The following is a 21,063-nucleotide window of genomic DNA, read 5'->3' as shown; positions in this document are numbered from 1 at the left end:
TGAATTTAAAAGTTCTCTGAAAATGCAACTTGCATTTGCCCATTTTAATACTTTAAAATGTCAAAGGGAGCTCATAATGAAAGCAACTTTAATATAATTTCAAGATGCTCAAAGCGGTACGGATGTTATGTTGACAAACATTAAACGGTCACTCTGTACTATGGCTAGTAAGTTTTTACATGTATTTAGATTTTGCATTGATGCTTTCAATTAGGTAGTGTAGGAAATCTATTTACATTAGCTAAATTACCAGCATGTGCAATACCCAGCTTTGTTTCCTATCCATCCCAAACATTTTGCCAATGCTTATAATAATTCATTGCTCTTTTCAAATCTGATTTCTGAACCAAAGGTAGTTTTAGTAGTATAAGAACATATACTTCTCTTCCTATGGGTCTACTCACTTTTCTGTAGCAGCAAAGGCCATTGTTTTTAAAAGGTCTGTAAGAATTGTATTACTTATTTTGACTTCCATTGGTGCTCGTAGCAAATATAATTTCAGTACAATTTGCATCAATAAAGTTATTATTACTTGTTTCGTAAAGTATTTGGAGCAAAACAATATTTTATGTGCACAGCAAACATTTTTGCTGCAAGCTTACCAAAACAAAATAAAACGTTTATTTTTATGTTACATTTTAATTAAACATCATGTTCTATTCAGTTATTGCTGTCAGTACTATGCAGTTATTGCTGTCAATGTTCTTTGTGCATTCTTGGCACACTTTTATGTTAAACTTCCAATGCATTAAACACTTTAGAAATAAAGTGTCCAAACAAGGATGCATAACATGAGATTTGTCACTGGCTTGTTTTGACCTATAGCTAGCACTCTTTAGCCAAAGGTGTCTAGCTTTACTAAAAAATTTGGTAGTGAAATTGTACATAAATTCATTGCCTGCATACACGTCAATCATGATGCCTATGCTCTTATTATGTGTGTTCTACTATTGCCTGCTTAGCTAATTCACTTTCTACTTCTCAATAGCCTCAGCCTCCGAATGAAAGCTATTGTTGTTATTCCTATTCTTTGTAACTTTATAATGAAGGAGGTTGTGGTTGGGCAGCTCATTTTATGGCGCCTTACAGTGCCTCGCGTTGCGTGTTTGCAACTCGAGTTGATCAACTCGAGTTGCACAACTCGAGTTGTGAACGCGCAACACAACTTTTCAAAAGTAAGGTGCAATATATTGGTATTACGGTAGCATAACCGTAGATATGGTTATATTAACGATGGTACACCAAGAGGCACCCGTTAGCTAATAGAAACTAAACTATGTGTGTACTGTAAAACTAGAACTAATAGCGAATTATCAGAATTATACTGTGCCGAGTTTGCAACTCGAGTTGTACAACTCGAGTTGCAGAACTCAAGTTGTACAACTCGAGTTTGTAAATATAACTCGAGTTGTACAACTCGAGTTGCACAACTCGAGTTCATCAAAACCCAAGCCGAGTTCTTTCAACAGCAACTCGAGTTCAACAACTCGGCTTGAGAACATCTCATCATTTTATTTTCTCTAGCTATATGGAATTTTTTTTGTGCATCATTAAACGCCGTTGAAATAATTTCTATGTTCATTTTCGGTGTTCATTCAGTTTCTTGTCAGATTCTAGAGAGATGACTCCTTTTCATTTGAAAAAGAAGTTGCACGGCTGGCTGCGAATTTCTTTTTCCCAAACAGGTTTACATACGGCAGTAAAATTCTGGCTCATGATTGGCTTTAGTAATTGAGTTTTAGTAACCAAAACTTACATCATTACAATAGAAATCAATAGTTATAATGAGAAAGAAACACAAAATTCTAAATAACGTAGCAAAACTGATGTTATCATTCAAAAAGTGCTGTTTAAACGTAAGAGGCGCTCACTTAAAACTCATTAATTTAAGCCATTTTGAATAAAATTTTGAAATTTTGTGTATTTCTCTAATTATAACTATTGACTTTCCATGTAATGATGTAAGTTTTGATTACTAAAACTCAATTACTAAAGCCAATCATGAGCCAAAATTTTACTGCCGTTTGTAAACCTGTTTGGGAAAACAATTTCGCTGCTCGGTTCTCATATAGACTGTTCTTAGTTTGCTTTTTACATTCTACAATTGTTTTTGTCTCTTTATATTTATAGAAATGAATATGCGCAAATCTCGCCAATATATATAATTTAAATATGTATACATATTTAAATTATTATTAAATTTCTGTAAATGAGACACCCCAATTACTCACTTTGCTTTCTTTACGAACCCGTGTTAGTTTTGCGTATAGGTAACACAACTCGAGGTCATAAACCCAGGCCGAGTTGTACAATTCGGCAACTCGAGTTGGACAACACGGCAACTCGAGTTGTACAACTCGAGTTGTGAACGCGCAACACGAGGCACTGTAAGGCGCCATATCATTTGCTTTTCACTCTATTAGAAGTATTGCAGCACAAGTATAACTGCAGTAATAAAATCTTCACAGAATTGCATAATGTGGTCTTATTCTCCAAGGTCTTCTCACTAGCAGAAATGACCTATGTACTTATGCTATTGTGGTTTGTGCTTAAAGTGACTCATTCTCCTAATGTGGCATGGCTTGCTATCTTCTTGCATGCTAGTCAATTGATTAAATAGATTGTAAGAAACAAGCCAACCTCTCACTCCTACACAACCTAAAGACTTATCACATAAGTTCAACCTTCTAGCGAGATTGTAGCCGCTAAACATTTTGCTTTTTTCACGCGTCTAGCCATTTAGGGTTTTGCAGCAGCAGAAGAACAGACTAATCATGTCACAATTGGTATATTTGTTTGTCACAATTGTTTTATATTACTTTTGCCAATTTTGTCATTGAAATAATTGTACCATATTATGGTGAAAAGGCATAATGAAAAAGTATTTTACTTCGCCTCAATACCAATGCAAAAGGTTAGACCGGTAGTGGCCATTTTTGACCTTTAGGGCGAGCCACTTTAAATACTATATCAAAGCAACTTACTCATGTCATCAAATTGCGACGGCAAACAACAATGCATAGGTTTTCGCAGCTAATTTGGATTTGGATTTTACTGCCTTAATTGCAAGATCGTAATATTGTCAAGTTAAAAAGGTCAAGAAACCCCAACTTTATAATGCTAAAAGAATGAAATTATTACTAATTTTCATAAAATGATAACTTTGTAATTATACACGAGGGTAGCTTTGTGAGATTAACCGACACACATTAAAATAGTTATGGTAACATATAGCACAGTAGCCAGCAATTGATGAATATCTGTGACTCTGTCGATGCTCCTAACTTTTGTAACTTTTTAAAAAGCATTAAAATAATTATGGATGCTTTTTATTCTGATTAGTAGTGTTAGCTGATTGATAGCACCAAACAGGCAGAATTATTAGTAGCCTATACTTTACTGCCCTGAGCAAGCAAAACGCTGTATCTTGATATTTGTAAATTGTTCAGCACAAGCACAAACGCGTTTTGGTTGAGCCTGGCATCAGTATTAGCAGTATTTTAGTTGTTTTTTTATTTATTATGGTGAGATATCCAACAATCTTTACCGAATTTTTTTTTCGTGAAACTTTAAAATCAAAGGAGTTATTTCACTTTGGGCATTTTGTTTGCTTAAATTGACAATTTACTAAGCTGGCACTAGGCAATCAAAACGCCCTATCACTGCAGATAGGGCCTTTTGATTGCATAATTGGACTGGCTTCTCATTGTTAGTTTGCCACAAGACCATTTGCCATGACTGGATTATCAAAGGGTTACAAGTATAAATTCTGATATTAACCCGCAATTAGTCAACAAAATGATATATGTTGCAATTCCTATTACTCATCCAGTCAACACATGGATTAAAGCCCTGTAATAGCCATATTTAGCTCAAAAGTTAAGAGATGATCAAAGATCTAGGTATCTTTCAAACCTGATGTCATGAAATGAAAGGAGTAAGTAAAATAGTAGTTTAAAAAAGATCAAAAGCTTTTATTGAAAATAATTTAGAGCAAACAACTGAGTGCAATAATGTCAGTATTTTAAAAAAGCAAAACCTTCCAATGGACATGTAATTAAAACAAATTTTCCATCAAATCTTTGTGTCGGATCTTTAAATCGAGACTTTTGTCACTTAGATATCGTCCTGTCATAATAAATATATTATGATAAAAATATAGCAATAAGATGAGCACTTAGAAGTGCACTAGCTTGTATGAGCTGCCTTAAAATAACCAAATATATATGCTTCAGTTTCGCTTCTCTTTGTTTATATACTCTTTGATTACATAATGCTGCTCATAATGTCCAAGTTTGTGTATGTTCAGGCCAATCAAAACGCTGTATCTGCAGATAGAGAGCTTTGATTGCCACTTTATGTGTGGTAAATGTGGATAGGGCATTTTGCACATTGTGAAAAGTGCTATTTCTGGTGGTCTCAGATATATGAAATTTTGAGACATGTTAGATCTCAACCTAAATTACATATAAGCACAAAAAAAGTGAATTTTGAAAAACTTGTCAGATAGGGCGTTTCGCTTGCTTAGGGCAGTATAAAGTTATGATAATGTATTATTTTCATTGTAATTAACAAGTTGATGCATTTTAGTCGTAATTTGATACGGATTTAAACTAGAGGCTGAGTCATAAGTAAGTGACTGGAGTAAATGAAATCCTTTAAATTGCTGAAGTTTTAAAATCTATGTTTCAATTTTGTAGAAGAATATCGCAAGAGATAAAATATTATTTTGAGACATGTTTGATGTTTCATAGAATTTTAGTAATGGGAGGTAGGGACACGGATTTGCTGCAAAACCTAAAAACATCAGGCATCTTTTGCATCAATTTTTAATCTGCATAACATCTGTTTGGGCTATTAAAATTGTTTTGCTTATTTTGGTAGAAACCTGGTCACCGCATCCAAGCACTATATCCACCAGATAGAAAATGGTACAAAGTACAGCTGGACGCTTTCTTGAAGGGGGTATGTTGCTGATTAACGGTTAATTTCCACAAGAGCGTACCACATTAATAAAAGTTTTATTTCAAAAAATTTATAAGAAATAATATTACTATAAAATCTATGTTTGAATGCCATGGTACTGCATTTTTTAACCCTTCCAATTATAGTGGCAAAAATTGTCGATTGTGCTTCATAATATATGTTCAATCTTTATTAGCTTCAACTCTATCTAAAACCTTTTTGTTATAGATTTTATTTTTCCAACACGTTAAAAAATAGTACTATTCAAAAAACTTAATGCATTCCTACTTCGTGCATTGCTAATGCTATGTGAAGCTACGATCCCTTCGAATCTCGAAAAACAATGCTCTACCATGTTCCTTACTCTTACGAAACTATTACTTTGACCACCATTGGAGTCACTATTGGAGCTGCTACTTTAATTATATGTGTAATCACTAAAATCTTAATCCGTCAGTCATCAACAATCATCAATAATGTTATCAACATAAGTAATTATCTGTTTTCAATTCTGGATGTACTTGTGAAAGCTATAATAGCACTAAATATTTCGAAAATCAGAATAAACAAATGTTTCTTTTTATGTTGAAAAGTCCTAAACAAAAATTTAAAATTGCTTCGTGAGTTTAGGGTAATTTTACAAGGAAACTTTTGGACAACACTGTCAATACCATAAAAAGTCTTAAAGACTGTTAGTTATGTTGTCAACGAATAATAAAATTAAGTTACTACGCAATTGCCAGGAAATTTGCAACATGCACATATGCCGGTCGTCCATTGATTTCGCCTAAATGTTTTCGCCTAAGGTTACTAAAATATTATGTAATCCCTAATTGAATCCCCATTCATTTAAATGCCCCTCTACTAGACCTGTACTATAATAGATGACAGTTAAAGATAGAACGCCACCGTTCAAGTGAACGTTACTTCTTTTGAAAAAAACACATAAAAACTATATAACACACAAACTAAGCTGTGATCCAGTGTTAACATATACACTGGGCGTTGAGCTTGCAAAATGCCATCGTTAACTGCTTATTCTAATGCTGTAGCATGTGCAAGAAATTTTAGCCTCAAATAGTAGTACAGATTTCATCATATTTGCTAAACCGTTTTTTCATATATGCCGAACTATCAAGGCCGCTTAAACAATAAAATTATTATCAGCCTGATAGAGTTATTAATTATTTCCACGGTGCTGCTTTCAAAGCTTTAACGAAAACACTGTAAAGCTTAGAAGTTAGAAAACTCGCTTCAATATGCATTGACAAAAGTATTAATTGCTATTGTTGTAACTGAGTCATTGTTAGTAAAAATTTGTCAACATTTTTCTATCCATCCTGTCCAAAATCGGATCCAAAGATCAAAGAATGTTGAAGTCGCAGCCAGCTGGAAGTGGTTGTCAAATAAAGGGTGACACTCTAGTTTTCAACACTTCTAGAGTAGCACTCAAATGAACATGGCCTTCAAATTAAGATTCTACCTTATGTCAATTTAGCTGTATTTCAGAATGTTGTAATATTGGAGTTTTGGGTCAAGGTTAAAATAGCAAGCATAACTTTGCAAATATCGACGCAAAAAGATTTTAGTTTTAAATAAGGCTATGCTTTCATATATTTGCAAATCACTAATGCATGAATTTAAAAAAAGAACCCAAGGGTATATTTCTCTTTGCGCAGTAGCATCTAATCAAAAATGCGTTGATTTTAAATAAGTGCAGAGTGACATGCATGGATTATCAACACCGAAGAGTGATTTTCAGACATCAGATTAAATGTGGGTGATGCTATGATAAGTGGCTTTAAACTAACACAATGTACTAGGGAAACAAGCGTGATTATTTTGCTGTAGCTCAAATGCAGTAGAAAAAATAAAGGTGTCTAACTTTTCAAGTATTTCAGTCAAATTCGTTGCCTACATAAATGCTGACACTAGTCTTTGTGTTCTGCTGCTGTCAGGATACAAAACATAGCTCTCCTAGTCAGAGGCATTTAGGTATCTAGAGCAATCTAGGCATTAGTGGTTTCAAGGAAGACCTGAACAATGCGTGTTTAACCACAGTGGTTGACTCCATAGGTCAAGTATTACCCTAATTAATGACTCAATAAATAGCTACCCAGTCAGGTCACACTAAGCTTAGCAGCAATTGTTCTGAACACTGGCCATTGAGACTGCTCAATGAATGTTAATCCTGATCATTTCTCTAATAGTTTGAAGCAAATAGAAATCCAAACTGCTCTATCGCATGCACACAAGTGGCACACCATTTAGTTTCATAATTAGCTACTAAAGTAGTATATAGAAGTGGTCATCAAAGTACCTTCTACAGTATATGTGTGTTTTGAATAACAATACATTGGTTAAGTATTATATTACTAAATGAGAAATGACACTAACGAGCATTAATGTCCTTATTGTTCACTTGTATCTGAGAAACCGTCAATTCTGTTTTGACTTGCCGCACATAAACCAGCTTATTTAACTTTTGAATAGAGCTGAGCAATGATATGTGATTCATCAAAGCCATAGCTTATCAGATTTTTATAAATGATAATTCACATTATTTACTATTTCAGTCAGCAGAAAACGGTAAAGTGCAGAGGAAATAGCAGAATTTGACAATCACTGGACTGAAAAATCAGGCAAACTGCCAACAAGATCAGTGTTGGATGCTATACACTCAACGCTGCCTAACAGAAGTGTTATAGTGATTCGGGCTCGAGCCAACAACTTGCTAAAGAAGGCTGCGAGAAAAAATGCCAGCTGAATTTTTTATGTTGTTGAACCTTCTTATTATCATTGCGTTGTATTTGTCAATAAATGCGCTCTTTTTGAAGACTAAAAGAGACCAACTTCGCAGTAATGCACTTGAATAGTTATTTTGTATCAAGCAGTCTTAGCTATTATTTTATGTACAGAAAATGTGCGTAAAACAATGACTATGATAGATAATACAATACCGACAATAGATATTATCTGTTGTACTGCACTGTACACTATGATGTATTATTCAAGCAACAAGCTCTAAGATAAATTATAATAATTCTTTTAAAGAAAAACCAAATATAAGAAAATATGCCGCAGCAGCCAGTCTACTGACAACTTACTGTCAAACCGACAAGCCTAAAAAATTACTTAGAACGCTGTGCTTGACTAAAAACAATCAGAAATTCACTACACAATGAGAAATATATCTTTTTGGGTCATTTTCCAAATTTAAGTGAATGTGTCTGAGTAGAATGTTCTATCAATTTCTTGACAGTTCAGGGCATTATTATTACTGGTAAAATGTGAATAATAGCACTCAGTATTACTATTGATCAATAAAACCACCCAAAGTCAAGAGATCTAAAGTTAGAAAAAATTTGGTACTGTGCTGGGTCCAGCCCGACTGATAATTGCTAACAATAAATTGCAGTAAGAAATAAGTTTTGAAAAGCGAAAATGCCCTCAAGATAGAATGTTACTGTATTTTTATTGGCTCTCTATGTGACATTAAGTTTTTCCCTGGGTTCTACATAGGCACAATGGGCTTGTTTGGAATCTACCCAATTTATGGTGCTGTGGTATTGCGCAGGTTTTGCAACCTGACACTCCATTCCCGAGTAGGAAAATGTTTTTACTTAACGTTCTAAGAGTGGCTTAAGATGAATAGAAAGACATTGCTGTTATTGTATGTTATATTAAGTAACTAAGTATTTTGTGCAAGTAATTCATATTATTACTGTAGATAATATGCACAACAAGCAAAGATGTGTGTGTTTCATTTTAGCAATCACAGTAACTGAGTTACGTCCATGCATTGTTACCAACTAATTTTTTTAAGTTTTTGTATGCAGTGCAGCAGCGATATGTGACTGAATAAGAAACTATAACATAGACCATATTTATAAATATTGAGTTACATTATTCGTTTATTTTAGTGAGCAGAAAGTTAGCAATGATATGTAAGTTATAGAAACCTCTTAAATGATATATAAATAGCAGCAGCCTCCTAATTAATATATAATTCATTGCAGCCTCCTAACTGATATATAAATAGTAGCTACCAACTATATGAAATTCAAATTATAGTAAACTCTAATGTGATCTATAAGTCATAGCAGCATCCTAAATTCTATGTAACTGATAGCAACCTCTGCAATGATATGTAAGTTATAGCAACCTCCTAAATGATGTAAAAATAGCAGCAGCCTCCTAATTTATATATAATTCAATGCAGCCTACTAAATGATATATAAATATTAGCTATCAACTATGGGAAATACAAATTATAGCAAGGTCTTAGGTGATCTATAAGTGATAGCAACATCCTAAATTATATGTAACCCATAGCAGCCTCTGCAATGATATGTAAGTTATAGAAACCTCTTAAATGATATATAAATAGCAGCAGCCTCCTAATTAATATATAATTCATTGCAGCCTCCTAACTGATATATAAATAGTAGCTACCAACTATATGAAATTTAAATTATAGTAAACTCTTATGTGATCTATAAGTCATAGCAGCATCCTAAATTCTATGTAACTAATAGCAACCTCTGCAATGATATGTAAGTTATAGCAACTTCCTAAATGATTTAAAAATAGCAGCAGCCTCCTAATTTATATATAAGTCATTGCAGCCTACTAAATGATATATAAATACTAGCTATCAACTATGGGAAATTCAAATTATAGCAAGGTCTTAGGTGATCTACAAGTGATGGCAACTTCCTAAATTATATGTAACTTATAGCAGCCTCTGCAATGATATGTAAGTTATAGCAACCTCCTAAATGATATATAAATATCAGCAGCCTGCTAATTAATATATAATTCATAGCAGCCTTCTAACTGATATATAGATATTAGCTATCAACTATGGAAAATTCAAATTATAGCAAGGTCTTAGGTGATCTATAAGTGATTGCAACATCCTAAATTATATGTAACTCATAGCAGCCTCTGCAATGATATGTAAGTTATAGCAACCTCCTAATTGATATATGAATAGCAGCAGCCTCCTAATTAATATATGATTCATAGCAGCCTCCTAACTGATATATAAATAGTACTGTAGCTACCAACTATATGAAATTCAAATTATAGCAGACTCTTAGTTGATCTATAAGTGATAGCAACATCCCAAATTATGTGTAACACATGGCACCTCTGCAATGATATGTGAGTTATAGCAACCTCTTAAATGATATATAAATAGCACCAGCTTTCTAAGTAATATATAATTCATTGCAGCCTCCTAACTGATATATAAATAGTAGCTACCAACTATATGAAATTCAAATTATAGTAAACTCTTATGTGATCTATAAGTCATAGCAATATCCTAAATTCTATGTAACTCATAGCAACCTCTGCAATGATATGTAAGTTATAGCAACCTCCTAAATGATATATAAATAGCACCAGCCTCCTAATTAATATATAATTCATAGTAGTCTTCTAACTGATATATAAATAATAGCTATCAACTATGGAAAATTCAAATTATAGCAAGGTCTTAGGTGATCTATAAGTGATAGCATCATCCTAAATTATATGTAACTCATAGCAGCCTCTGCAATGATATGTAAGTTATAGCAACCTCCTAAATGATATATAAATATCAGCAGCCTCCCAATTAATATATAATCCATAGCAGCCTCCTAACTGATATATAAATAATAGCTATGCACTATGGAAAATTCACATTATAGCAAGGTCTTAGGTGATCTATGAGTGACAGCATCATCCTAAATTATATCTGACTTATAACAGCCTCTGCAATGATATGTAAGTTATAGCAACCTCCTAATTGATATATGAATAGCAGCAGCCTCCTAATTAATATATAATTCATAGCAGCCTCCTAACTGATATATAAATAGTACTGTAGCTACCAACTATATGAAATTCAAATTATAGCAGACTCTTAGTTGATCTATAAGTGATAGCAACATCCTAAATTATGTGTAACACATGGCACCTCTGCAATGATATGTGAGTTATAGCAACCTCTTAAATGATATATAAATAGCACCAGCTTTCTAAGTAATATATAATTCATTGCAGCCTCCTAACTGATATATAAATAGTAGCTACCAACTATATGAAATTCAAATTATAGTAAACTCTTATGTGATCTATAAGTCATAGCAATATCCTAAATTCTATGTAACTCATAGCAACCTCTGCAATGATATGTAAGTTATAGCAACCTCCTAAATGATATATAAATAGCACCAGCCTCCTAATTGATATATAATTCATAGTAGTCTTCTAACTGATATATAAATAATAGCTATCAACTATGGAAAATTCAAATTATAGCAAGGTCTTAGGTGATCTATAAGTGATAGCATCATCCTAAATTATATGTAACTCATAGCAGCCTCTGCAATGATATGTAAGTTATAGCAACCTCCTAAATGATATATAAATATCAGCAGCCTCCTAATTAATATATAATCCATAGCAGCCTCCCAACTGATATATAAATAATAGCTATGCACTATGGAAAATTCAAATTATAGCAAGGTCTTAGGTGATCTATGAGTGACAGCATCATCCTAATTTATACCTAACTTATAGCAGCCTCTGCAATGATATGTAAGTTATAGCAACCTCTTAAATGGTATATAAATATCAGCAGCCTCCTAATTAATATATAATCCATAGCAGCCTCCTAACTGATATATAAATAATAGCTATCAACTATGGAAAATTCAAATTATAGCAAGGTCATACGTGATCTATAAGTGATAGCAACATCCTAAACTAAATGTAACTCATAGCAGCCTCTGCAATGATATGTAAGTTATAGCAACCTCCAAAACAATTTATAAATAGCAGCAGCCTCCTAAATAATATATAACTTATAGCAGCCTTCTCACTGATATATAGATAATTGCTACCAACTATGTGAAATTCAAATTATAGCATTTTCTCAAGTGATCTATAAGTTATAGCAACATACTTTATTATATGTAAATCAGAGCAGCCTCTCAAACAAACAAGTTATAGCAAACTCCTAAATGATATAGATTACGGCATCTTACTAAAGGGTAGGTAAGCTGTGCCATGCTATGTAATGTTTCCATTGTGACTATTACATAAGTTACAATGGTAACATTCTAATTTATGTGTAAGTTGTAGCAATCTGCTAACTGGTAATCATTATTTTTGCTCACTCATTGAGGTATGAATTATTTTACCTTCAAATTGATATGTAATTTACAACAACCATCTAGACATTCTCCAAGTTTTGACAGTTTTTCTAGAATGCATATATAAAAAGTATGATAAGGCGATGAATATATATTGTATGATACCATATTCTCCTAAAATTTCCATAAAAATATATAATAATTAGGAGGTGAATAAATATATATATATCTACAATGTAGATAAATTAGACCATATAGGAGGCTTACCCATATATATTTGCGTTAACTCCTAATCCCTTATATTCCGAAACCTCCTAACTGGTATATATTTATTCAACTCCTAACTCTGAAATATGGGTATATATATACATATATATATATATATATATGTGTATATATATGTATATATATAACATAATTAATATTAATATTAACATAATTGCTAGAAACTCTACAAGATCTGTAAAGCTGACTTATGATGGGTCCTTTTCCAACTCATACTGTAGATGCAAATGTTTTATGCACTGACAAGCTTCTTGCACAAAATATCTGTCATGCAAGACAACTTGATTTAAAAGATGGTTTTGTTATACTTATCAGAATTAATGTCGTTCATAGTAGCTCTTATATTCAGCAGCATGTGAGATCAGTTTGAAGAGATGGTAAATGGGTATAAAAAGATTTTAGTACTATAATTTAAATAAGTATGAAAATAAGACTTGGTAAGATTATTTGTTGACTGATACTGATACAATTTAATAATATTGTATTTGTTTATACAGTTAAGTTTGAAAAATTTCTATTTTTAGCACTGTGTATAAACAATTCATGCTTACCTAGTTTATTGTGCCTAGCAAAGATATTTTGCAGGGATGATTTAAGTTATACTTGTGTGCTTTTTTGCAGCTTTGCTGTAAGGCTGTTGTGGTATATAAAATTTATTATTGAATAGTTAACACAGCTATTGGTATACTTTTTTCACTTCTACTTCAGTTCTTTTATGGAAGAAATTTCGGTTTTAGTGTTTGACCACATACATTGTATTTGAGTAGAAAAAATTCCTGTCATTACATCAACTACGTGCAAACAAAATGAAAACTATCAAAAACTTAAAAAGATGTACTTAACTGGCATTTTTACCAATTTGAAGTGCAAAAAAATTACTCTGCAAGCAGATTGTAGACTTTAAATATCAAGCTATGTCTTAGCACTCTGTGATTTTTTAAGAGTGCAGAAAACCTCTAATTATGTCTTAACGCACATACGTCAAGGCAGAAACTGTGTCTAATAACACCCAGTTTCTGCCTTGACTCTTTGTTGCTGTTTTAACACTCTATTAATTTAAAAAGAAACTCATTTTGTTTAAACACTGAACAATCATCAAAATACCTAATTTTCTCTTTTTAGTTGATTAAGAGACAAAACAAACAAACACGTTTTGGCCACAGGCAAATATTTCTACAGAATTAAAGCATTCTTTTTCCTAGTTGGTAACTTGATGTATCAAATGTATGCAAAATAGTGTTCAGATTATCTATGATGTAAATTAACTACTCCTGAGAGGTACCAAAACCAAATACTCCCTCAGTTTTGAAAACCCGCCATTCTCAAACTGTCCACCCTTTCTCAACATTTTTTTATTCTGTCAGAGTTATTTGTGCAAATTTTGAATATTGACCTCCTTTAAAATACAAAAAGATAAACCAGCAGTAAAAGCTTTCGACAAAAGAAAAGTGGCCTACCCTAGGACACTTATATTTCGCTAGGATTTAGTTTTGTGAGTAGCATACAAAGTAAAATTTTGATGCAACTTATTTTCGCAGCTCTGATGAGTGCAAAAATATAGTTATGTGAAAATGAATGCATTGGAACAAACATTATTGGATTCCTCAGGTTCGGTTCACCGGTAAGAAAAAATTTCAATTTGGGACTAGTTTGTAATTGTGATCTGCAGGTAGAATTGTCTGGCCGAGATCGATAATGCAATTTGATCGCTTGCTGCCATTTGTTTTTTTGGACTATCAATAAACAAAGCAATTTAATTCCGCGTTTTCGCTCGTTCGCTATGATAGTTTATTTCGCTCATGAATTTTTCGCAAGAGAGGATGACTTTGCGAAAACGCAAAAATTAAATGAGGCGAATACATAAGTGTCCTAGGGTAAATAGCAAGAGTTGGCCACGTATAATCTACCTCAACACCTATACAAGCGTAGAAGTACCACTACTGCACTCCTTAACGAGCTCAAATTCACTCTTGCATTACGGCTACAGCTGCGAAAATCCTTCGGTCTTCCAACTCAGTTATGCTGAAAAATTTTATTCTCATTCCTTTATCACGTAAACTTTAGCATCTATAGTTTTATGTTTAGTTTCCAAACAAACAACCACATTTCCAACCATATTCAAATCACTACCATCAGCATTTTCAGGAGCTGTTGATAGCTTTTTTGTCTGTGAGTTAAACCTATTGGTTTGTTAATATCAACATTAGTTTCAGTATCAAACGAAAATCCAAAAATTACATTCTACATTTCCAAATATGGCCCTATTCTTTGGGCCAATAACTGATCTCCAAGATACTTATCTCAAGAGCAAGTAAATTTTACGCTTGTGCCCCAGTTACAGTTGCAGTCACAGTAACTTTTTTCACGCCTATTGGTTTTTCACTTATCATTCCAACTGGCTCTCTCATAGCTGGTCATTAAACTCAACATATATTTCACCTCGACAAAGCTTCCTCTGCCTCTACAGCTCTTCATCTTACTATCTCAACCACCAAACCCCTCATAGCTGTCATGCCTACTCATCTCTCACTTCTCATATTGATTTTTTTTCTCACACCTGTATATAGCCTTATCCTTGCATCTATTCCACTCATCTCTCTCACATCATGTGGGCTTTCTCTGTCTCTATAACTCTCAACTACTATCTTGATTCCCATATTTTTATAGCTGCTTTTATGGCTACCCCATAGCCTATTGCTGTAGGCTATATGTGATACCCAGTCTTTTTACTCTTGTCTTTACAATATCAGGATGCATTACGTCATTGCCCACAACAAAGAAATATTTAATGATGGGACAACTTACCAACTCATGGCCAAAAAGCTTGCAATTGTAGCAAATTTTGTATCCACTGCATTCTCTACTTCTTCCTTCATATCTAGAAACACTATTCTCTCTGTTACTGTTTCTATAGTGTCTACCCTCCCTTTTCTTACAGTCTTCTTGTATCATTTTCTCATACCTACTAGCGCCATTAGAGTCACTACTATCACCTTCATACTCTTTACTACCTCTAGAACTATTTAAAAAGAATCTGTCTATCTCCTGAAAACATATTTCATCACCATTCTTAGAGTAATGTACATGGCTGCTGTATACAGCCCTTTTTCTATCTCCTTCTTAATATCTCTCTCCAAATTAACACCTCTACTCTTGGCTCTAAAGAATCTGCGCAAATTATTTGCCCTCAAGGCCCTTGTTCATGTCAATGCGTGTCAGCAAACCAGGGCATTTTGCCCAACAATAAAAAGTTCCTAAACTTTTATTAAATATATCTAAATATGCTCAGAATACAATGGTATTTGGTAAAACACTTATAAAAATGTTTGGCAACCCCCAACAAACTTCACCACAAAGAAACAAAGCAGTACTTTACTACTAATTGAGCTAAAACTATAAAATTTTGTACCACTCTAAAAAACTGATAAAAACATTTACAGTAGCATCCTATCCATTCAGCACATGTTGATTATTATTTCATGACTCAAAATATACTAGAAAACTATAGTTAGTATTATATAACTCATTATTTAAATCACAATCATTTATGAGCTGTAAACGAACAAGTCGTACCTATTTTTTCACAATATCGCTCCAATAAAATTTGGTAAAATAATAAAGGAAGTAAATGATGATATTTGAGAACCGTTACAAATGAAAGGTAACTTTTTGGTCCAACCTTACGTGCAATAATTAATTTGATTGGTATACGTTGTTATTTAGAAACAGCTTTTAAAACAAACCACTGTGAGTGGCAAAATTCCGGCCTTTAGGGATTCCGATACACCCTTCAAAGTGCCAGAAAAGGTTCCTTTTTGTTTCAAAGGGTGAACATACTCAGCGTCAACTCCGCGATCATCATAGAGTCTATACTCATTTCTCTACCTTGTAATCCATTACCAGCTACTATTAGAGCCAACCTTAGTTGATCAGCGTTTTTAGTGGCCTCGTCATTTTTACTCAGACCCGCTACAAAACTTCCTTATCAATTTCACCGACTATCTGTCTATTCATTAGGAACTTATAATCCTTCACAAATATACTACATGTATTTTGTATACTATACTATTCCTGCAAAATTTCTACTGCCTTTACTTAGGTAGAATGTACTCATCTACACCCAATCTTAAACTTTTCAAAACTTATCTATCACTGTGCCAAGTAGTTCTAAAAATAACTACTGCTTAGCTCTACTTCTCATGATAAGTTGTTTATTAGCACCTTCACCTCTGTATCCTATCTTCTCAGTTGTACTCATTTTGATACATCGATTTATCATTTCTGCAATTTTTTTCCACTGACCATTCCATGCTTACCAAACAGCACCTTTGCCTTGCTTAACTCCAATCCCTATGATGTTGCTACAGAATACACTTTACACTACTAACCAACTATCAACATCTAATTTTATTTTTAAATTTGAAAATTTTATTACCATTTTGCAGTTAGTAAATTTTATCAAACACCTGTGCTGCTCTAACCATGATGCTTCAAAGTTTCGCTATTTCACAGCTGCGACAACTAGCCTCCACAACACTACGCTACCGCAATCACCTCAGTTTACCTGCTCACTTAGAAAAGGGTAGTGTATATCGCAAAAACTCACAGCACCACCCGAGCCTGCACTCTTTTGTTGATGATCTCCAAAAAACTCAAAGCGTTGTCGACTGCACCATGTGGTATAAACAAGTAAAGTTACAAGATTTAGCAAAAATGAGGGTTATGTTTTTTCTAATTACTTATATACTATCTTATACTACCCAGTAGAGTCTAATGCCATCAAATCCACTGGCATTATTTATCCACCGCGATTTCTCAGACCACCTAAGACTGTTTTGAGATTAGACGTTGGTATAACCAGAACCCCCAAACTCCATAGTACCATTTGATGAGGTAGAAACCAAGTTCATGAACTCCAAGTAGGTAGCAATTTTCACTCTTTGGAATATGAGAAATGAAGCCATGCTTACGTTAAATCAGATCATTTTGCGCAGATTTACTAGAGAAAACTTGACTGTAAAAAGTGTTTATGTAATAGTGGATGCTATTTAAGCTGCTCTTTTTTTCCATTTATTTGCTCAAATTTTCTAAAGTCTCTAAACATTTGTGGTTTTTTGAATATTATTATTACAAGGAATATAGGATGGCCGACAATGTTGACAAAAAAATGAAGGATGATTGTAATGAAATCGCTAAAAAGTGCACCTTGTTTCAGAATTTTGTACAGTGATAGTAAATTAACTATAGTCCGTATTTAAGTAATCTTGATTATTTCACACAATTGTTGGGCCCTGACACTAGCTTACGATTCTTTTTTAAGTAATTGCAAGTTCTGAAAAAACCTGTTTTTGCTATAATAATAAATAAATCTCAAAAAAAAGACTTTACAAAAGGCAACATTAATCTAACCGAATAAGTATTCACTCATGAGCGGTAACATGAAGGTTTTAGCAGAGTCAGTGTTCTGCAACAACTAAAAATCTTTGCTGATTAGCATAAACTTGCAAAAGCAAGGCAAGAGAACCAGCTAAACCAAAATAACATGCTTAAACAAAAATATTGGTTTTCAGAATTTTTTACATTGCGGCTTAAATGACTTATCCAAACAATATGCTCATGGAATGATGTTTGCTTTCTTTTGCCTGCACTTTATTGTTTTGTAAGTTGAGATTATTACTTAAAAAGTAAATCAAAGTTTTTTAACTGAGCCATGTTGTATAACGTTAAGAGATTTACTTTTATAACATGTTTCATAGAGCCGGGTAAATTTGAACACAGCTATTATGTGACATTACTACATCAAAAATTTCTTAAAAAAGTATGACTAGAATGTACATATGTAGCAAATCTTGTGACCTCTTCTATTTTACATATAACAGCTTCAATCATACAATTCTACTTAAGAACCATGATACCTAGAATTTTAGTAGAAGCTTTAATGATTAGCGTAAAACAAAAAGAACTAATTTCTGTTAGATATGATAGCTAAAAGCAAATTAAACTTGCAAAGAAAGTTATGACCAGCATGTCAATAATATTTGGCGAATTTCCGTTTCACAGCTGCTATTGCGCATATGTTTTAGTTTAAGCAATTTTTGACTTTTAAGCAAAATTAGTTAACACGGTGAACATACTTGGAATGATTGACAACATTTTTTTTCAATTGGAATCTCTTGATGCAGCAATAATAATGTGAAACTCATGACAGCGTCAGACAGTGCAAAAGTTTTTCACCACGAACAGTGTTTACTCTCAGGCCCTAAGTTTATTGACGAACGACTTGTAATTTCAGTTTTTAAACAACTACCTTTGCAAATACCAGAAATATTTTACATAGCTTTTTAGTTTCTTTACATGATAAGGTATTGTATTCAAAAATAAGTTATGGTATGAATTTAATGGTTTTATCCAACAATAGGTAAGAAAAGATCATATCAAAATGGCACGGAAAATGATCCAAGCTCTACAACAAGAAACTGATGACAATTATATGTATGCTGAAACTAAAGAAGTTTTAAAGTTTTATATTTGGTACAGGTAATATTGAATCTATGAAAGGTTATAAAATATGGCATAACATTTTCATATACACTTTTTATATTGTTTTTATTTTTATTGAAAAACAATTGGAAAGGTTGTTTCATATTTCAGTAGACACTCTTATAACAACAAGTTCAAGTCATGTAAACTTCCAATAACATAAACTTTATGCATATTTGTTGTTTCATACTACAAAAAATTATGTCATAGTTTAAGTACGATCTTGAGTAGCTAGATGTAAATGAGTTACATGCATACGATGATTTGTATTTATGTAGTAAAAATTAGGCCTGCCTGCCTGCCTGCAAACATGCAAACATGAAATAAAAGAAAAGCTAAATGAAGTAAACAAAAGATAATTAAATATAAAATAGAACAAAAAGAAAATAAAATAGATAAAACATGATATAAAATAAAACATAAACTGAAATGAATGAATCATGACACACATAGATGATAAATAATGATATGCATTATACCTGCATTATACAGTATTGTTTACATGTATCATTCCAGATCAGTAAACTTGAAACTTAAAATTAAAAGTACGTTTGAAAATAATTAATCTGATAGCACTTCTTTATGTGCACTTTTATTCCTAGCTCTTTTGTTACATTTACTGTCATCATCTGTGCCTTTTGATCCTTTTTTCTTGAAAAATTTATCCAAACGAGTCTGTTTTTGATGATTCTTCAGAATGTCTCTAAAATAGCTCAAGCAAGTGTCGTTAACATTGTCCATAGCACCGCTTGTGAGTACTTTTTCGGAATGTTTGTTTGCAATTAATTTGGTGAGGTTCTCATAACAACTTAATGTTTTCTTTATTTCGGTTGATGTGATTTTCTCAGTCCCTTCTAATTCTTTGTCACCACCGAATTGTTGCTCCTCCTGAACTATGTTGCTGTGCACGGCCTCTAACTCTTTTAAATCTTCTGTTGTGAGCTCTTCCCTGTGCTCCTCAATAAGGTTATCAATATCAGCTTCATCAACAACAAGCCCCATAGACATCCTGAGTGAAACTATTTCTGTAACATCACCCTCGGAGGTAGGATCTATGATGACTTCTTTTTCAGAATCTTCGGTGTCTTGATTCACCTCAACGCCTGGCCATAGCCTTTTCCATGATGATTTTAAGATTTGCTTAGAAACCTCATTCCAGGCTTTTTTAACCATCTTCAGGCATTGAACAATGTCAAAATGAACCTTCCAAAACTCCCGCAGGTTGAGTTGAGTGATCTCAGTGACTTCAAAGCATCTTCTAAACAGTTGTTTTGTGTAAAGTCTTTTGAAATTAGCTATTACTTGCTGGTCCATAGGCTGAGGGAGTAGGGTGGTGTTTGGAGGCAGGTAGAGAAATTTGATAAAAGAAGTCTGAACGTAAATAGTCTTTGAGACCAGGAGGGTGAGCAGAGGCATTGTCAAGCACTAAAAGACATTTCAGAGAAGGATTGTTTGTGTCTAAATATTCCCTGACAGCACGACCAAAGCAGACATTTATCTACTCAATAAATATGGCTCTTGTAACCCAGGCCTTGCTACTAGATTTCAAAATTATTGCAAGCCTATCCTTGGTGATTTTGTGCGCCTTGAACGCACAAAGATTTTCTGAGTGGTAGACTAGGAGTGGCTTAATTTTCAAGTCTCCACTGGCATTTGCACAAAGTGCAAGAGTGAGTCTGTCCTTCATCGGTTTATAGCCAGGAAGTTTCTTTTCTTCAGCTGCGATGTATGTGCGACGAGGCAGTTTTTTCCAAAAAAGGCCAGTTTCATCGCAATTAAAAACTTGCTGAGATATGTAGCGGTGTAGAAACGTCGCTTCAAACTCCGAAGGAGTTTGACACAATGTTCCTTCACCTCCACCCTCTTTTTGGGTTTCCAAGAGATCATCAAACATGGCTGTCGTCTTGTGTGAAACTGCTGACTGGGTGATAGTATCACCACGTATTTCCTTTTCTTTAACCCATAATAGAAGGAGCCTCTCCATCTCGTTATTGATTGAACATCTATTACTGGCAAGAATAATCATGCCCATGGAAGCTTTGGTTGATTTAATAGATCGTTTGTTTTTAATGATAGTCGCAATCGTTGACTGGTTGTGACCATACTCTTTAGCAATACTAAC

General features: G+C 33.4%; 1 protein-coding gene across 1 annotated transcript; it reads right to left on the bottom strand.

Annotated features, from left to right (window-relative positions):
• Nucleotides 1-19,502: 19,502 nt before the first annotated feature.
• On the bottom strand, nt 19,503-20,357 carry LOC137397149 (tigger transposable element-derived protein 1-like). Its single transcript, XM_068083438.1, has one exon. The coding sequence runs from the start codon at nt 20,355-20,357 to the stop codon at nt 19,503-19,505; it is 855 nt and encodes a 284-aa protein (XP_067939539.1).
• Between the last annotated feature and the right edge of the window lie 706 nt (nt 20,358-21,063).

This window comes from Watersipora subatra, chromosome 5, assembly GCF_963576615.1.
Source record: "Watersipora subatra chromosome 5, tzWatSuba1.1, whole genome shotgun sequence".
Lineage (NCBI taxonomy): Eukaryota > Metazoa > Bryozoa > Gymnolaemata > Cheilostomatida > Watersiporidae > Watersipora > Watersipora subatra.
This window is presented reverse-complemented; position numbering and strand designations above follow the sequence as displayed.